Genomic DNA, 19850 nt, shown 5'->3' on the forward strand with positions numbered 1-19850 from the left:
TATACATTTTATGGTGTCGAAAATGATTGTGGCGATTAAGCACAAACAGAAAACCCAAATGGATTTTCCCTCTATTCAACAGTGAGAGGGTATTTACATTTTCTTCGAAGATTGTCAATGAGCGATAATCTACATTAGCTATTGGCAAAATAAATAAAAATGTGGCTAAACCGAACTTTTAATGCCCCCTTCACCATTTGGAAGGAATTTAAACATTTTCAAAAAATCCGTTGAAAAATACTGCTAAAATCATATATAACTGAATATAGGGAGTTGACGTTATATGGGGGCCTATACGAAGACGTGAACCTGTATATTCAATTTTTGTCTTAGGCCATTACGATATTCAAATATGAAACTTAAAACAATTCCGGTGAATAATGTTGCTAAAAATACCATAATACCGGATATAGAGAGGTGGCGGTATATGTGGACCGTATTTAAATTTGGATCCATATGAAATGGTTCTCTGCCAGGATGTTCCTTACATAATGGGAACACATGCTGTCAATTTACAGTAAATTCGGGTTAAAATTGTGACTAAAACATACAAAAAATCTTTAACCTGCAGGTATAGTTATATGGGGGCTATACCAAAACGTGGACCTATATAGCCCGTTTTCAATACCAAGAGGCCTGCAGAGCTAACACACATATGAGTGCAATTTTATCAACCTACTTCATTGCATTCGGAAGCTTGAGTAATTTCCACAAACGCGAACAGACAGACAGACAATACTTTGTTGGATCTACAATATATATTTCGAGCTGTTACAAACAGAATGACAGACTTAATATCCTCTCCACACCATGGTGTTGAGTATAAAAAGACATAGTTTTATTACATATGCATCTTTTTACCCAGTCGTTCTCAGACAGCGCGCTAGCGATGCAGCTGCAATGGATTTTATACAAATTGCTACAACTTCAGCTGATACTGACATTTATTTCACCAATCTCAACGAAAAGGTTCGGTTATTGTTCTACGAAGATCTCTCATTTAAAGCTTAAAAATTTCTTTGCAGTTACTATTCGGTTGTGGCACCCGGTACAATAAAATCAAATCGTAATTATTCCGTTTGTTTGACACTACATAATGCCACCGAATCGGCTGTTATGCGTGTTAGCCTTGTCGCGGAGCCGCTTTTCAATTACGTCCAGATGGTCGAACTTCAACCGCTGGAAACCAAAACAATTAAATTTCTTCCACCAAATTGGACGCCAGCTTTGACTACGAACTTTTAGTTGAGGGTGTAAAAGGTTTGATTTTTCGCAACTCAACAAAACTTCAATCGGAATCGGATAATGATCTGAAAATTTATATACAAACTGATAAGGCCGTCTATAAACCGGGTGATGTGGTACACTTCAGAGTCGTGGTATTGAATGAACATCTAAAACCGTTTAAATCAATAGAACCCATACAAGTTGAAGTGATGGTAAGTAGAAGGATACATTTTATTATACCCTACACCATACCGCGGTACTGGGTGTTTTGTGCATTTGTTTGTAACATGCAAAAGTAAAGGGTATAGACCCATAGTTTCTTTTGGTAGTCTGCTTAGAATCATATTCTGAGTCGATTTATGCATGTCCGTCCCTCTGTCTAACCATGTTTACGGGGAAAATTAAGCGGATTATTTTGGGATTCCTTGGAACCTCTGGATTTTAGGTGTATAGTGTCTTTAGCAAAACTGCAAATACAAACAAGGATGATTGGTCTTAAAAATGGGCTATATCGATCCACGTTTAAGTATAGCCCCATTTAAAAGGTATCTCCAGAATTTCGCTAATTTTAAGGTTTTTGCCACACTTTCGAACCAAATTAGTAGAAATATGACAATTGAGATTGTAGGAAGGTCTGTTATCTCCATGCAAAATGGCAATAACTCTAGCTTCCGAACGAATTGAAGTAGGTTAATAAAATTGTATTAGTATGTGTATTTGGTCTGCAGGACTTTTAGTATTGGAAATGAGCTATATAGGTCCATTCTTGGGTATAGCCCCCATGTAAATGTACCGATATTCCGATATTCCGATATTCGATATTTTGATAATTTTAGCGACATTATTCACCGGAATTGTTTAAAATTTCGTGTTTAAAATTCATAATGGTTACTACAGCCTGTTACAGAAAATTGTCTTTGAAGGTCCAGGACCAAGACTTCGTATATCCGGCATATATCGGTATATTCGGTATTTTGACAATTTTAGGTACAATATTCACCGGCATTGTTTCAAATTTTGTATTTGCACTTCGTATCGGGTACAACAGTTTGTGCAGGAAAATTGCCTTGCAGGTACAGGTCTTCGTAAAGACCCTAAATATATGTACATCCCTAAATTAGGTATTATGATGATTTCAGATACATTATTCACCGAAATTGTTTCAATATTGGTTTTTAAAGTTTTTAATGGGTACTACAGCCTGTGACAGAAATTTGTCTTTGCAAGTCCAGGTCTTCGCATAGCCCCCCATATATGGGCCCCTCCCTATATTCGATATTTTTGCATTTTTGGTACAATATTCACCGGAGTTGTTTCAAATTTCGCATTTTCAGTTCATTACGGGAACTACAGCCTGTGACAGAAAATTGCCTATGCAGGTCTAGGTCTTCGTATAGCTCCCATTTAACGGTACCTCCCTATATTCGGTATTTTTACGATTTCAGCGATATTATTCACCGAAATTGTTTGAAATTTTGTATTTGAAGTTCCTAATAGGTACTACAGCCTGTGACAGAAAATTTCCTATGCAGGTCCATATCTTGGTATATACCACAAAATAACGATAACTCCCTGATTTTTAAAATTTTAACAGAATTTTTAATGAATTATTATTATTATTTTTTTAGAAAATGTCCAAATTTGTTCCAATTGGTGGAAGGTATTCAAAGTTCGGCCGGCCAAACTTACTGCTTTTTAACTCGTTTTATTTTAACTAAAACGGATTGATATTCCAAGATTACATATTCTACTCTTTTTATTATTTCATTTTACTTTGATAAACATAGTATAAAAATTTTGGCCCGCCCGAACTTAAAGCATTTTTTACTTGTTTTTAGATCCAAACACCAAAGGAGTTTAAGTTTCTGAAAACAGATATATTTTAAGACTATTACATAGTTGTGGCCACATACAAAGGAACCCCAATAGTGTGAGATAAAATTTCAACATTTTAAATTCGTTCTACCATTTCGTGTTTGTGGCCTTTTTAGTGCTTAAAATATACAATTTTTTCAGTTTGACAAAACTTTTGAATCAAAACTTCATACATTGTACTACATTTTCAGACCAAGGACAATGGATCTATACCCAAAAGTTTCTTTCCAAAATTTTACAACGTCTCCATATGTAAACTCTTGAAACCAACTGTGACATCAGCTCCATCCCTTCATTCAATACCAAATTTAGCACGATTTATTACGCATGTCCAAAACAATCGACATCTCTTCATCCCAGAGACTAACAATGACTAAGTATTATTTAGTTCTTTTCGAAGAATTATAGCTCGCCCTGGCAAAACCATCACTAGATCTCAACACCAGATAACAACAGAGATCTTAACATTAAATGTCGGTATTCCAGCCCTAAACATTAAATCAATACAAAATTTAGCAACATTTAGTACTTTTCGTACAATCCCTCAATCACAGACACCAAATGTGACATCTGTATCAAATTTCAGGATTTCAGCTTTGTTCCTCACCCAACACCAATTTTACCTCTTTTCGTACAGTTATAGTACACCTTTTCAAGACCATTTTCATATCCCAATCCCAGATGCCAACAGAGACCTCAATATCAGGTTTTGTTACTCCAGCCTATTCCTTCACCCAGTACCAAATTTAGTACCATTTAGAAATTTTCCTACAATTATAAGACGAGCTTTCAGACCCAGCTCCAAATCTCAACCTCTGAATAACAAATAACCTAAATATAAAATTTCAGAATTTTATCTCTATCCCTTCAGCCTATACCGAATATAGTACCGTTGAATACTTTTTATACAATTACAATAAACACGTGCAGGCTACTCATAAATAGCCTTAATCAAAATTCAGAGTTCAAGCATCATATGTTAACCCAATTGCAATGTGTAACAAATATAGTACTATTTAGTACTTTCCATGCACTTGTTTTACACATTTTAAAAACATCCTCTTTATCACAATCCTATCACATTGACCATAATGCAACATCTTGAAATTCCAGGCTCATCCGTTCACTCTAAGCCAAAGTGTTTAAAATGTTGTACCATTTAGTGCAGTTCGTACACTTAGTACACATTTCCAAGCCCACCTTCAGAAATCAAACTTACTTTCCAACTTTAATTTCAATACCAAATTTCCGACTTTTAACTTCAGCCGTTCACATAATACAAAATGGTACAATTTTAAAAGTATAGTAAAATTTTAAAACTTTTCGTAACCTTAAAGTTCGAATTTCGAAAAACCCTTTGGTACATCTATCCTGCACTCTATCAGTGCCACTCACTCTAAATTTCAGAATTCCTGCTCTATCGGCTCACTACAATTAACATATGTACCAAATTTTGAACTGTTTAGTATTCATTAATGCAAATAACTTGGATCGTAGAATCCAATAGAAATTTTATTTCCCAATTTCAGGAATCCACCCCTATTGGTTCACCCACATTCTACACAACCCAATCCTACACTACCACAGTAATCCCAATTCCAGATTTCAGGATACAACCCAATCGGTTTGCCCAAATAAAGATTGTACTTTATTTGGTACACATAAGAACGAGATTCCAAAACTTCATACATACCCCATTCCTGCACTACAACAGTAATCTTAATTCCAAATTTCAGGATTTCAGCCCTATTGGTTCACACAAATCCAAACTTAGTACATATAAGTACAAATTTGCATAACAATTATACAATCCAATAGAAATTTTATTTCCACATTTCAGGATTTCAGCGCATATTTAGTACAATTTAGTACTTTATAGTGCTGTTCTAGTACGGATTTCTAAAAACCAAGCCTTATCTGACACCTTCGGACCAAGAGTGATCCTCACCCAAAATTGTATTTTCAGCCGTTTCGTCTGGAATCATTAAATCAGTCAATTACTTTACTCCTTTATTAATATGGATAAGAGAACCCCTAGTCCTGTTCTAATACATAGCTTGTTTATAATAATCTATTTCTATATTTTTCTTTCTTTTAGGACGGTAACAGCAATCGCATTAAACAATTCAAAGATATTAAATTGAATACAGGCGTTTATACCAATAAACTCAACGTATCAGAACAACCGGTATTGGGAAATTGGTTAATTCGCGCCTCCGTCTTGGGAAAATATCAAAAACAGTCTGTCAAAAATTTCAAAGTGGAAAAATATGTTCTGCCCAAATTCGGTGTATACATTGATGCCGACTCTGATATCGTACTCGCTGACAATGATGAATTTAGCCTAGCTGTTTATGGTAAATATACATTTGGTAAATATGTTGAGGGCCATGCAACAATTCTTCTCCTAAATCCGGCCACCAATAAGACAATGATTGAACAAAAAGCCAAGTTGGAAAATTACACTGCTTTATTTAAGTTTAAATACAGCGATTTGCCAGAAGCTCAGAATCTTTCGGCGATTAAGGTTTTGGCCACACTTGAAGAGAGCCACACGGCCATCTCCCAATCTGTGTTGAAAATTTTCAATTTTCGAACGCAAAAGTATGAGATTTTGATACCGCAAAATGAAATTGAATTTTCCAATGGTAGGCCATATAAAATCAAGGTAATCGTTCAACATTGGAATGGAAGTAGGGTGCATGATACCACCACTCCGTTGACAATGAGTCTTGGCGAAATAATGTATGAAACGTATTTGAATGGCAAGGGTGAGGGAACATTTACCATCGACCATATGGAAGAAGAATCCTTTATTTTTCAATATGCCAACAGTTCTCAATATCTACCAAACATTGTCATTGGCCATAATGGAGGAATTAATGACGCCACAACAGCTTGCACTCTAAAACTGAAGAATTCCAGGTAAGTTGCCTCCAAAAAAATATCTATGGAATTTTTATGAGGAAAGTTCTTATTTCAGTTTGAAATTTGATACCAACGTTGACCTGGAGTTAAAGTCCGATTTGCCTATACCATATTTGATCTACACCGTCACTGGCCATGGCGACATTGTTCGCAGGCAATTGATTAAATTACCCGACAACACAACATCGCACACCATCAAAATCAAACCCAGTATGGAGATGGTTCCACTTTCTTTCGTATACGTTCATTACATTGTGAAGGGCCAATTGCGTTATTGTGAACAATATTTGAAATTTCCCAATGAATTCGAAAATAAGGTAAGTAGCCGTAAGGTATTGTAATGCACGGTTGTCTTCAAAAAGTCTTCAAAATCGTTCATTTTACACAATTCAATGGACCAACTTCCATTTTTTTTGTCCAAACTTATTTCAACGTCTCCATATGTAAAACATAGGAACAAATAGTGACCTCAATATCAAATTATAGAATCTCAGCTCTATCCCTTCACCCAATACCAAACATATTGACATTTAGTACACATATCCAAAACAATCTACATCTCTTCATTGTGGACAACAACAGTAATCCAAAATCAGTATCATTTAGTACTTTTCGAACAATTATAGTACGCACCACCACCACCGGATCTGAACAGCAGATACCAACAGAGACAGGATTCCACCTCTATACATTCACTCAATACAAAATGTAGTAACATTAAGTACTTTTTGAATAACTGTAGTACTTATTTCGAAAAAATACCTGTTCTATACCTCAATTCAAGACACCAAGAGTTATTATAATAGCTCTGTAATTTCCTCCATTACCAAATTTAGTACCATTTCGAAATATTATTGTACACATATCCAAAAACAGCTCCATCTCCACAGACACGAATAGTGAATAATAATCAAATTTCAGGATACCAGCTTTATCCCTTCACCCATACCAAATTAAGCTCTTTTCGTACAATTATAGTATTCACCTCCATATCTCAATACCTGATACCAAAGGAGACCTCAATATCAAATTTCGGTATTGCAGCTCTAACCCTTTAGCAAATACCCAACTTAGTACTTTTCGGACAAATATAGTTCCAAGATTACCTCCATATCTTAACAACAGTGACATATATATCAAATTTAATGATTTCAGCTCTATCCCTTTACCCAATACCTACTTTAGTACCATTTATAACTTTTCATGGGACGTATTTCCAAACCACCGGTAAATTTCAAATACAGATACCATCAGTAATGTATGCATCAATATCAGAATTTTGTCTCTATCCCTTCAACCATACATTGCACATTTCCAGAACTACCTCCTTAGGTCAAGACCCCACATTACAGCAACAAAATTTTAAGAACTATCTGTTCACATAACACCAAAATGTACCAATTATAGTAATACTGGTACTTTTTGTGCACTTGTAGGACGCATTTCCAAACCTACCTCCGTATCTCAATCAAAGATACCAACAGGAACCTCAATATCAAATTTCGCTCTAGCCCTTTAATCAACGAACAATTATAGCACACATTTCCAAACACCTCCATATCTTAACCACAGACACCAACAGTGAAATTTATATACAATTTCAGCTTTATCCCTTCACCCAAAACCAAATATAGTACCATTTGGTACGAATCGTGTAAATATACGACGCATTTCCAAACCACCGCCAAATCTCAAGTACAGATACCATAGGTGTTCTAAATATCAAATTTTAGAATTTTAACTCTATTCCTTCAACATTCAGTACTTTTTCGTACAATTTAATTATACATATCCAAAACTACCTCCATAGGTCAAGGATACACATGAACAGCGACCCTTATAGCACATTTCAGATTTCAAGCACTATCGGTTCACCCAATATCAATTTGTTTTAAACCTTTCGTGATCTTACTATCTCCTTATCGGAAACCTTCCACCAACAGAGTTCACAATGCAAAATTTAAAATTTCCAGCTTCATCCGTTCAACCTAAACCAAACTTTTCCGAATATAGTACAGTTCGCACACTTAATACACATTTCTAAAACCACCTTCATAATTTAATTTCCAATCTTGATTCTCGTAAAAAAATTTCAAATTTCAAACTTTTTAGAACACTTCCCAAATTTATAATTCGAATTTCCAATAACCCTTTTGTGCATCTATCATGCACTCCATCAGTGAATCTCAATCCAAATTTCAGAATTGCATCTCCATCGAATCATCACAATTCCAATTTGTACCAAATTTAGCACCATATAGTACAGATAAGTACGAATTTCCAAAACTTCCTACTTAACCCAATCCTACACCCCGACAGTAATATTAATTCCAAATTTCAGGATTCCACCTCTATCAGTTCGCCTAAATCCAAATTGTAAGAAATTTGGAACATTTTAGTACAAATTTCCAAAACTACCTACATATCCCAATCCTACACTCCGACAGTAATCTTATTTCCAATTTTCAGTATACTAACTCTATTGGTTCAGCCAAATCCAAATTGTACCAAATTTAGTTCTATTTAGTGCACTTAGGTACAATTCATAAATATCATATAGTCCAATAGAAATGTTTTTTTAACATTTGAGGATTCCAACTCTACAGGTTCACCCAAAAATTTAAATTGTACAAAATTTAGTACCATTTAGTACAAATAAGTACGAATTTCCAAAACTACCGCCATTCTTCAGTCCTAGAATGCAATAATAATCTTATTTCTAAATTTCAGAATTCCAGCTCTATTCCGGTTCACCCTAATCGAAATTTTACCAAATTTAATACCATTTAGTGTACATAAGCACCAATTTCGAATCTGCCTCCATATTCCAATCCTAGTAATGTTAATTTCAGAAATCAGGATTCCAGCTCCAACCGTTATTTCAAATTCAAATTGTACTTAATTTAGTACCGTTTAATATCTTATCTGCCCCTTCGAACAAAATTTGACTCCCACTCAAAATTTCAAGAATCTAGCTTTAGTCGTTTCGTCTGAACGTTGATGAATCGTTAAGTCAGTCAGTCAATTACTTTATTCTTTTATTAATACAGATACATAAATGTCGAAAAAATCAAATGGTACAATATTTAGTGCTACTTTTACAAATTTCCGAAAAAAAAACATTTATCCCATTTCAAAGAATTCCTGCCATTTCGAATTCCTGCTCCATCCGTTTACCAAGTACAGTTAATATAATTTCTAGTATCTGTTAGTACTATGTGAATTTTTAGTACGAATTTCCCAATCTTGCGAAGTTTCAAGATTGTAGATTCAGTCGTTTCGTTTGGTTGTTGAGTCAGTTAGTCACCCACTCACATACAGGGTGAGATAAAAAAATGCAACAAAGTCAAACGCAACAATTAATTTATTTATTTATTTATTTAGTTTTTTTTTTTTGTTAAATTCTATTGACTGAAATCATAGAATGTCGGAAATAGTATTAAATTTCAAAATAAGTTTAGAATTGTTCAAATTGGATAACTTTGGCCAGATTGAAACCGTCACACGCTGCCCGAATGTTGGCCCATTCCCGGGGAAGCGCATGCTTGAGGTGATCGACACCTTGGATTTTTTTAGTGCCAAACTTGCTTTCCAAAATACTCCAGACACAATAGTCCAAGGATTGGTATCCGGAGATTTTGGTGGCCATGGTGCGATGGGAAAGGAGGGAGAAACCTCATTTTGTAACCATTCTTGGGTGGCGCGTGCTGAGTCCTTTTGGAATGTCCAAGGTCTGCGGCCAAAATGTCTGCGTGCCCAAGGTTTTAATACACTCTACAGGATATTTTCGCGATAATATTTGGCATTTATTTTGATGCCACGGTCGATTAATACGAGCGGAGATCGACCATCGACTGTTATGGCGGCCCACACCATCACCAAGTACAACGCTTTAGTTCTGATGACCCAAGGTGGACATTTTCAGCTGACCTCTTTGGCAAGTAAACACGATCATTTTGTTTATTTACAAACTGCTGGACAACGAATGTTTTCTCATCGGAGAAAACCAAATTCGGCAGTTCACCACTTTCGGCCAAGCGAAGCAACTCTTTTCCTCTTTTGAGTCTATTTTTTAGTTGCGGTGTAAGTTCTTGCATTTTTTTGGAATCTCAATTGCTTTACCCCGAGATCATTTTTCAATATTTGCCGAATGGAATATTGCGATATGTTCTACTCACGAGCCATTTTTCGGCCAATGCGATGCGGATTTCGATCAACTACTTGTGGATTTCTAGCCAAATATAAAGAAATCACACTATCACGCTTGAATTCCATCACTAATAATTTTTTTTTCTCGAAAATTCTCACCAAAATGCTTTTGTACGCTTGTAAACAATATACCGGGCTGCCACTGGAATAATTTTAACAACTGTCGGACGAGTGGCTTATAAATGACAGCAGCCTGAAGTTGGTTGTAGTGTTTTCATCTAACCCTGTAAATATTTCAAAATCTAGTTCGAAATAAATGCACTTAAATGGATGTTAGATATCAATTAATACACATGCAGAGACTATTTACACATATAAACATTGGTATTGATGATACTTTTCATATGTAACTTGCAGAAATAAAATTGGTTCACCCGTTGCCGAGAACATCAATGACTAACACAATGCAATTTATTATTTTATATTTGTTTTCAAACTCTCACTAGCGTTGAATTCAAAATTCCAAAAACAAACAACAAGTTTGAAGTCAACTGAAGGGATTAGAAATTTTGTTCCGATTAGCGCTGTTCTTATATATATTTTTCAATTCTTCGTCACAGATATCAGTATCCGCTCCACCAGCGGCCAAACCTGGAGAGGAAGTTGAGCTTACTATAAAGACTAAAACTAATTCTTATGTAGCCCTACTGGCAATCGATTTAGGTGCCCAACTTTTAGGTCCAGACTATGATATCGACCGCCAACATATTTTCCATGACTTAATGTTAGATTTGTCCTATTCCGTTTGGGATGTCATACAGCCTGGATTCATTTCCGGCCTTAGAACCCTAACCAATGCCGCTTATGAGTATGAGATTCCTGTTGGTAAGTATTGGGGATTACTTAACTTGTATTCAGAATTTATTCGTTTTTTTATCTTTTGGTATTGCAAGATGTGTCAAGAAAGCAAGGACTTATGGCAAAGACAGGTGTGAGCTTCGAACGTGACATAGAAGTGCGTACACATTTTCCAGAAACATGGATATTTATGGATCTTCAAAAGTGAGTATGATTATGGATTTAGAATGAAACAACATTTACTAACATCAATCAAATTCCGTTAGTGTGAATGAAACTACCCAACTGACCCTTAACGTTCCCGACACCATTACCACATGGTTAATTACGGCATTTTCCGTAAATGACGACATTGGATTCGGCATGGTAGCAAAATCGACAGATATTATTGTTTTCAAGAAATTTTTCATATCCACAAGTCTACCGTACTCCATCAAGAGAGGTGAAGTGGTCAAGATATCGATGGTCATATTTAATTATCACAACGAAGTTTTAGACACCCTCACAACTATGATCAGTTCTGATGGAGACTATGATTTTATTGATGAGTCAACAATGCAACCAAAGGGCATATCCGAGAATTCGAAACAAACTAATGTGCCAGCAAATGGTGGTACAACTCTGTACTTCTTTATTAAACCCAAAAAGCTGGGTGCCCTAAAAATTCACATCAAAGCCACTAATCATTTATTTAACGATGCCATTACTCAAGAACTCTTAGTTGAACCCACGGGTACAATAGAAAACCACAATAAGAACGTGCTTATAAATCTCATGGAGATTGAAGAAATATTTCTTTCATCCATCGATATTGACATACCTGAGAATATAGTTCCCGATACCGAATATCTGCAACTTTCTGTGGCAAGTGATATTCTCCACACGCCATTGGATAATCTGGAGAGCTTGGTGCTATTACCTACCGGTTGTGGTGAGCAAAAAATGGTTCAATTTGCTCCCAATGTTTTGGTTTTGGATCACTTGCGAGCCACAGGCAAATATTCGGAAAATCCCGATCTGGTGAAAAAAGCCATTGGCTACATCGAAATTGGTTATCAGGAGGAATTGAGTTATCGTCATTCGAACGGTGGCTTCAGTGTTTTTGGACCGACTGCCCAATCGGAGGAGAGCACGTGGCTAACGGCCTATATTATACGCTTCTTTATTAAGGCACAACGTTATACCGGTATAGAAAATCGTATAATCAGAAGTGGTTTGGATTTTCTGAAATCACAGCAGTTATCGTCGGGGGAATTCCATTACACCGGATATTTATTTAGTCCAGCCCATCAGGATCGTTACGGTTTTACGGCCTTTGTTTTGATGACATTCTTGGAGAGTTCGGTAAGTAAAATTTGTGGAAAAAGTTCAATGTGATTCTTGGATCAGATTGCATCCTTAAAAAGGAGATTATATTTTGTATCGTAATGCTGGCAAATTCACATGTGAAGTTAGGCTACCGGCAAATTCGACCACTCCCAAACTTTAGCATAAAGGTTTAAAGTATATGGCGTAGAATCAGTCAGTCGCTAATTCACAGAAATATTTCGAAATCAATGAACTAAAATGGCATTTACTTATGAATTAACTGACTGTTTAAACATATAAACCTTGGTATTAACAACACTTTCCAAATGAAGACAGAAAATTGTCTATGCAGGCCCAGGTCTTCGTATAGGCCCCGTATATCGGTACCTCCCTATATTCGGTATTTTGATGATTTGAGCGACATTATTCACCGCAATTGTTCGAAATTTCGTATATGAAGTTCTTAATAGATACTACAGCCTGTGTTTATGCAGGTCCAAGTCTTCGTATAGCCCCGATATTCGGTACCTCTCTATATTCGGTATTTTCATGATTTAGCTACAGTATTCACCGGATTTTTGTTCAAATTTCGTATTTTAATATTGTAATGGCTTGTGACAAAAGTTGCCTATACATGACCACGTCTTCGTATAGACATTAATATAACGGCTATGTTCGGTATTTCTACAATTTTAACAGAATTTGTGACGTAATTTATTTTTTCAAAAATTTCCAAATTCGTTCCAAATTGTGGAGGTTATTGCGAGTTTGGCCCGGCCGGACTTACTGCTTTTTTACTTGTTATTCCTAAACGTTTGTAACACCTCGAAATATTGTTCGCATATTGATCTTTCTGTTTCAACGAACTGAGTCGATTTATTTATGTGCCTCCGTACGCCTGTCTATGTTAATCAAACCATGATTAACTTATGGTCCAATAATGGCTTAGCTCTAGTTTAGTAAAAATTCTCGGATTTTTTTTTAATAAAATCGACTTGTCTGTGTTTAATGTCCCATATCTCTGTATCCAGTAAAAAATTCTGTAGCATTTTGAAAAGGTATAGAATTCCATAATGGGTCCTTTTTTTACTTTTTGGGGGTTTTATAAAATATTCGGGTCTAAAAAATCGATCATTTAGATATTACCCCAGAATGACTTTAAATGACACCATAATGTGAACACTTGTGGGTAGGAATTTGAAATCATACCTATATTGTCAGTATCAATTTAGTAGATACGGATTTAAACCGAGTTTTGGTCTCGGACTTTTGAGTCACATATTCCGACCCGTCCCCCAAGAAAAAATTATTTCCCGAAATCTGGGTACATACCAACGACTGAAAAAAATTAAAGAAAATTAAATTTTACATTCAGTCAGGGTTATGGTCAGAATAGAAGCCTATTATTTTTGGAGATGATCTCAGAATATTTAGGGGATGAAAATGGATCAAAAGCAAAAAAACCAGTAAAGAAAGTCTTAAAGTCGATCGGGGCCGACTTTATGATACCCTACACCACTTTGCTAATTTAGTAGAGCTGCGCATAACAATTAAAAGTTTTTATGGGAGAATTCACTCATACACGCTATGATTATAATCATAATTTAAAGTTCAAAGGGCTAAATATGCCGAAGCATTTGTATCTTTTAAATTCGGACTTGTATTACCCATTTGGTGCACAATTAATTTGAAATCGGATAAAGATATATATCGGAGCTATATCCAAATCGGAACCGATCCTGAGCTGTATTTGATATATTTCCCTGAATATCGTTGTTACGGAGTGCATATTACGGCTGTGGGTAACAAATATGACAAATCGAATGAACAGTATATATGTTAGCTATAGCTATATCTGAACCGATCTTCACCAAATTTGACATACTAGCTTCTAGACTCAATTCGGTCGTAAGTGCCAAATTTCATCCAATTTGGGCAAATATTAGAAGTTTGGTGTACAATAAAAGGTAAATCGGACGAAGTTATATATGGGAGCTATATCCAAATCTGAACCGATCTCGATAAAATTTAGTAAATGTATTCCTGAGATGTATTTTATATATTTCCCCAAATATTGTTGTTACAGAGTGCATATTACGGCTGCGGAGGACAAAAATAACAAATCGGATGAACAATACACATGGGAGCTATAGCTATATCTGGACCGATTTCGATCAAATTTGGCATACTTATTTTCAGGTCCAATCTGATCGTATGTGCAAAATTCCATACTATTCGGACAAAATTTCATCTGGATAGGGCAATAAATGCGAACTGTACTTTGTTTACAAAAATACATGGACAGACGGACAGACGGACAGACGGACGGATGGACATGGATAAATCGACTCAGAATGTGATTCTATGCAGATCATCAAAAGGAACTATGGGTCTATCTCGTTTCCGTTTGCCTGTTACAAACAAATGCACAAAGACATAATACCCTGACCACCTTGTGGTGTAGGGTATAAAAAATCTTCATAAGCCAGTCTCTCTAAAGGTCACAATTACAAATCCATGGATGGGGCTAATTTGTTATGGGGCAGGACTGAAGCTTACCACTTTGGATGGTCACCGGATAACATTTCGCTGGTGAAATTTTCTCGTCAGATGAGGTAAGCTCAACTGTATCTAGGGTCTGCATGATGATCCACTAAACCTAATGAAATAAAAATATTATATTTCTCCCTTTCCTGTAGCGATATCAGATTGCAGCGAAACGGCTAAAGCTAAAATTTTTGGGTGAGGGTAACTCCTGTTCTGAAGATACCAGATAAGGCTGCGTTTTTCTTTTTTTGGAAATTCATATTAGAACGGAACGAAATGTAGTAAAAGTACTAAATATGTTACCCTTTGTATTTAACGAATCAGTAGAGCTAGAACTCTTCAGTTTGGAAGGAGGGTCACTGAAACCCCAAAAGGTTTTTGAAAGTGTACGAAAAGTACTTAAATATAATAAATTTCATACCATTTCGTATCATATGAACGGTTAGAGCTAAAAACTTGAAATTTGGAATGGGAATCAAGGATGAGGAGTAGGGTCGATGTAAGAAGGTAGTCTTCCAAGTGTGTACTCATGATTACGAAAAGTACGGCATGGTACTAAATATGTTACAATTTGAATTTAAAGAAACGTAGGGAGCTGGAATCCTGAAATTTCAAATTAATATTACTGGCAGAGTATAGAATTAGGATATGGAGGTAGTTTTCAAAATTTGTACTTAAGTGCACGAAAAGTACTTAATGGCACTGAATTTAGTACGGTTTCGATTTGGGTGTACCGATAGAGCTGAAATGCTGAGATTGGAAAACATAGATTACTATTGCACTTTAGGACTTAGGTATGTAGGTTGTTTTGAAAATTTGTACTTGTGTGTACTAAGTAGTACTACATTTGGTACAATTTCGATTTGGGTGAACCAAAAAAGCTGGATTGCTGACATTTGGAAAACGATGATGATGTATGATTTAGCTAGTTATGGAAATTTGTGTACTTAATGATACTAAATTTGGTACAATTTGAATTTGGGTGGAATGAGCTATAATTCTGAAATATGAGCTATATTCTGAAACGAGAGTCATTGATAGTTGTACCAAAGAGTTTTTGAAAAATCGAACTTAAAGATTACGAAAAGTTGTAAAATAATACAAAACTTTTAAAATGATACAATTGCGTATTACACGAAAGGAGAGACCTAATAACTTGAAATTTTGTATGAGAGTCAAGATTGGAAAGTAAGTGAGATATATGAAGGAGGCTTTGGAAATGTGTACTACGTACGTGAACTGTACTAAATAGTACGAAATTTGGAACAGTTTGGTTTAGGTGAAGCTGGAATTTTGAATTGGGTCCCTGTTGGTGGTAGGTTTGAGATAAAGAGGTGGTTTTGTAAATATGTACCACAATTGCACGGAAAGAACTAAACAGTCCTATATTTGGTACAATTTGGTATTGGTTGAACAGAAAGTATTTGAAATCTTAAAACTTGGTATTAGTGTACCATAATTGTTCGAAAAGTACTTAGTGGTACTAAACCTGGTATTGGTATGTGTAGACTTGGGTCCCGAAATTTGATATTGAGGTCTCTGTTGGTATTTATAATTGTACATATTGTGTACTATAATTGTGCGAAAATAACACTAAATTTGGTAGTGGGTGGAGCGATGGTGCTGTACAATTCTGACATTTGATATGGATGTCACTGATGGTGTTTGTGGTTAATATACAGGGGTGATTTTTGTCGAAATGTGTACCAAAATTGTACGAAAAGTTATTAAAGATATTATATTTGGTAGTGGGTGAAGGGATAGAGAAAAAAATCTCAAAAATTTAAATTAAGATTACTGATGGCACCTGTGTTTGATGCGTACTATATTTTGTACGAAACGTACTAAATGGTACTACATTTGGCATCAGGTAAAGGGATATAGCTGAAATCCTAAAATTTGATATTGGTATCTAGAATTGATATATAGATGTGATTTTAAACATTTGTACTACAATTATACGAAAAGTACTAAATTTAGTTTTGGGTGAAGGAATGCAGCTGAAATACTGATATTTGATATAAATGTCTCTGTTGGTATCTGGTTTGACATATGGATGTGGTTTAAGATATACGTGTATAATTGTTCAAAAAGTACTAAGGGGTAAGAAGTATGGTAGTGTTTAAACGAATGAGCTGGAATATTGAAATTTGATATTGAGATCTCTATTTGTATCCGGGATTGAGTTATGTAGGCGGTTTTGGATATGCGTGCTTTAATTGTACGAAAAGTTAAATGGTACTTAATTTGTTACCGTGTGAAGGAATAAATTTGAAATTGATGTCATAATTTTGAAATAATTTCTGTGAAAATGTGGCATATCGTGAAAATACCAAAATCAGGAGGTACAGCGACAATATGGTGGTGGCTATATCAAAATTTAGACCTAGATTTCTGCAAATATGTTTCTTACATACTGGGAATACAAAATGCCAATTTACCTACGGACCCATGGCCCAATTTTCTGTGTGTGGGATATTTCGAGGTGCTTGAAACCCTCCACCTATGATGGAAGGTAAAAACGTTCAGAAAAGCCAGCCAGGCATATGGTAGTCAGATGCAATTAATATTGAACTTGGTTGGATATGGGCAGTAGTCTCGCCAATACCAAGGACATTATCACTACTAAATATTATAAAGTTTACGTCTATGTTTTTTATATATCGTCTAATTTATAACACTTATTTTTTCACCACAGGAATTTAGAAGAAAATATAAAACTGTCATACAAAACGGAGTCAATTATTTGGTGGACAATATCAACAACATCAATGACAGCTACGCCCTAGCTTTAGTGGCAGTAGCATTACAAATGTCCAAGAATGAACATGCCAATGAAGTGTTGACAAAACTCGAACAAAAATCACATACCGAAGATGGTTTAATGTGGTGGCAGTCCTCGAATCCAGCCCATTCGAATGATGTTGAAATAACGGCATATGCTCTGATGGCTCTATTGGAAAGGAATTCAATGGATAATATAAACATATTTCAATGGATTTTGCAGCAGCGCAATAAAGTTGGAGGTTTCAGATCCACCCACGATACAGTGGTTGCTTTACAGGCACTCATTCGATACAATGAAAAATATCCCAGTACCAATGAAACTTTGCTTAAAATCAACTATGAGGCAGTGGACGCCCAGAGGTTGAAGATTGCCAACGGCATGTTTGGTATCGATCCGAGCAATAGCGAAATATGGCAACAAGTTGTGGTAAGAATTGTGTTGAAATAAAGACCACTATTTGTTGTTTTATTTTCTCACGCTCTCAAAAAAAATTTCAGCTTCCAAAAGCAACGCGTTTGCTTGAACTAAAAATTGAGGGCAAAGGAAATGCTCTACTCCAGTTAGCCTATCATTATTACATTCCATTGGAGACGGAATTGAAAAATATCGAATCATATGATATCAAAGAAAATAACACACCACCGGACAGGCCCCTCAGCATAGCGAACCGAATCGCATTACCACAACAACTGAAATCATTTTCCATTTCGCCATTGGCTAAAATGTCTTCTGTCACTGCCATGGAACTGGAGGTTTGCTTTCAATTTAATCCATCCGACAAACTAAAATATCGTCAAAGTAATATGGTGATTATGGAAATAAATATGCCTTCTGGATTTATTGCGTCACCAGAATCCGTTGAAGATTTACTAAGTCTAGAAGTTGTAGCTCGTGTTGAATTGGAAAATTCAAACACCAAATGCTTGGTATATTTCAAACATTTACTAGCCGATGATAATGAGGAAAAATGTCTCACTATAAGATCTGTCAAGACGCATGAGGTACTACTGCTACAACCGGCATCTATAACAATGTATGATTATTATATACCTGAGTATAGAGATACCGTGGCATATCAGATACAATCGTAGAAATTTTAAAATTGTGAAATAAATTGTTGGATATATATATTTTTTTAATAAAGCTAAGGAAATGTTTCCATCTAACATTTAAAAATAATTTCCAAAATTTCAAACAAAAAAATCTGTTGAAAAATATTGCTCAAATCATAAAAATAGCGAATATAGTCAGTTTCCATTACAGTGGGGCTATCCGAAGGCAGTATTGAAATACAAAACTTCCAAAAAATTCCGGTTAATAATGACGTAAAAATATCAAAATACCGAATATGGGGATGTAAAATTATATGGGGGCTAATCGAAAACGTGGATCTGTATAAGCAATTTCCTGTCATGTCAGGATGTAGTACCCATGTGGAACTTCAAATTCCAAATGTGAAATAGTCCCGGTGAAAAGTGTAACACAAACCAAAAGACCAATTATCTCTAGGTACAGTTATATGGGGACAATACCAAATTTCAGACCTATATTGGCAGTCCTATGCAATGATGTTTCTAACGTATTGGGAATACATGCCTCCAATTTACAGCGAATTCCTTTTAAAATTCTGACAAAAACCACAATACCATAAGTCCTGCAAACACACATATTTTAAATTTTATCAACAAACTTAATTTCGTTCGGAAGCTAGAGTGATTTTCACAGACCGACAGACGGACGGACATAGCTAAATCGACATAGAATTTTATGCTAATCAAGAATATATATACTTTGTGGGGTCTAAAATTTATATTTGGCGGTTTTACAAACTGATTGATAAACATAATATAAAAATGTTCAAAAAAAAAAAATGAAAATATTTTCCAATTTAACGTTCAGCTATATGAGTATATTGGTGACTCATCGAAATAACGGTTTTAGACCATGGGTCTTTTTGGACCAAATCCGTTTCAGATTCTGTTTTTTAGAGGACAAAATCGAATGGCCCATTGCGCTGCAACGAAAATAGTGGTACTCCAGAAAAGGCCGTTCTAAGGGCTTTCACCACTTGGCCAAATCAAAAATTTGAGAAAAATGGACTTTTCCAATTTATCAAATGCGCATTGGAAAACCCATGAGGACTTAATCGGGCAATTTTTTATAATATGCA

At 35.4% G+C, this 19850-nt stretch overlaps 1 protein-coding gene across 1 annotated transcript; it reads left to right on the top strand.

Moving 5' to 3' along the window:
• Window positions 1–810: 810 nt before the first annotated feature.
• LOC101894976 (ovostatin) lies at window positions 811–18841 on the top strand. Its single transcript, XM_059119906.1, has 11 exons — window positions 811–820; window positions 866–974; window positions 1026–1164; window positions 1206–1439; window positions 5201–6027; window positions 6086–6347; window positions 10800–11064; window positions 11133–11241; window positions 11304–12381; window positions 17591–18106; window positions 18178–18841. The coding sequence occupies exons 1-11, from the start codon at window positions 811–813 to the stop codon at window positions 18769–18771; spliced, it is 4143 nt and encodes a 1380-aa protein (XP_058975889.1). The 3' UTR covers window positions 18772–18841.
• The last annotated feature ends 1009 nt before the right edge of the window (window positions 18842–19850 follow it).

This window comes from Musca domestica, unplaced genomic scaffold (genome assembly GCF_030504385.1).
Source record: "Musca domestica strain aabys unplaced genomic scaffold, Musca_domestica.polishedcontigs.V.1.1 159, whole genome shotgun sequence".
Classification (NCBI taxonomy): domain Eukaryota; kingdom Metazoa; phylum Arthropoda; class Insecta; order Diptera; family Muscidae; genus Musca; species Musca domestica.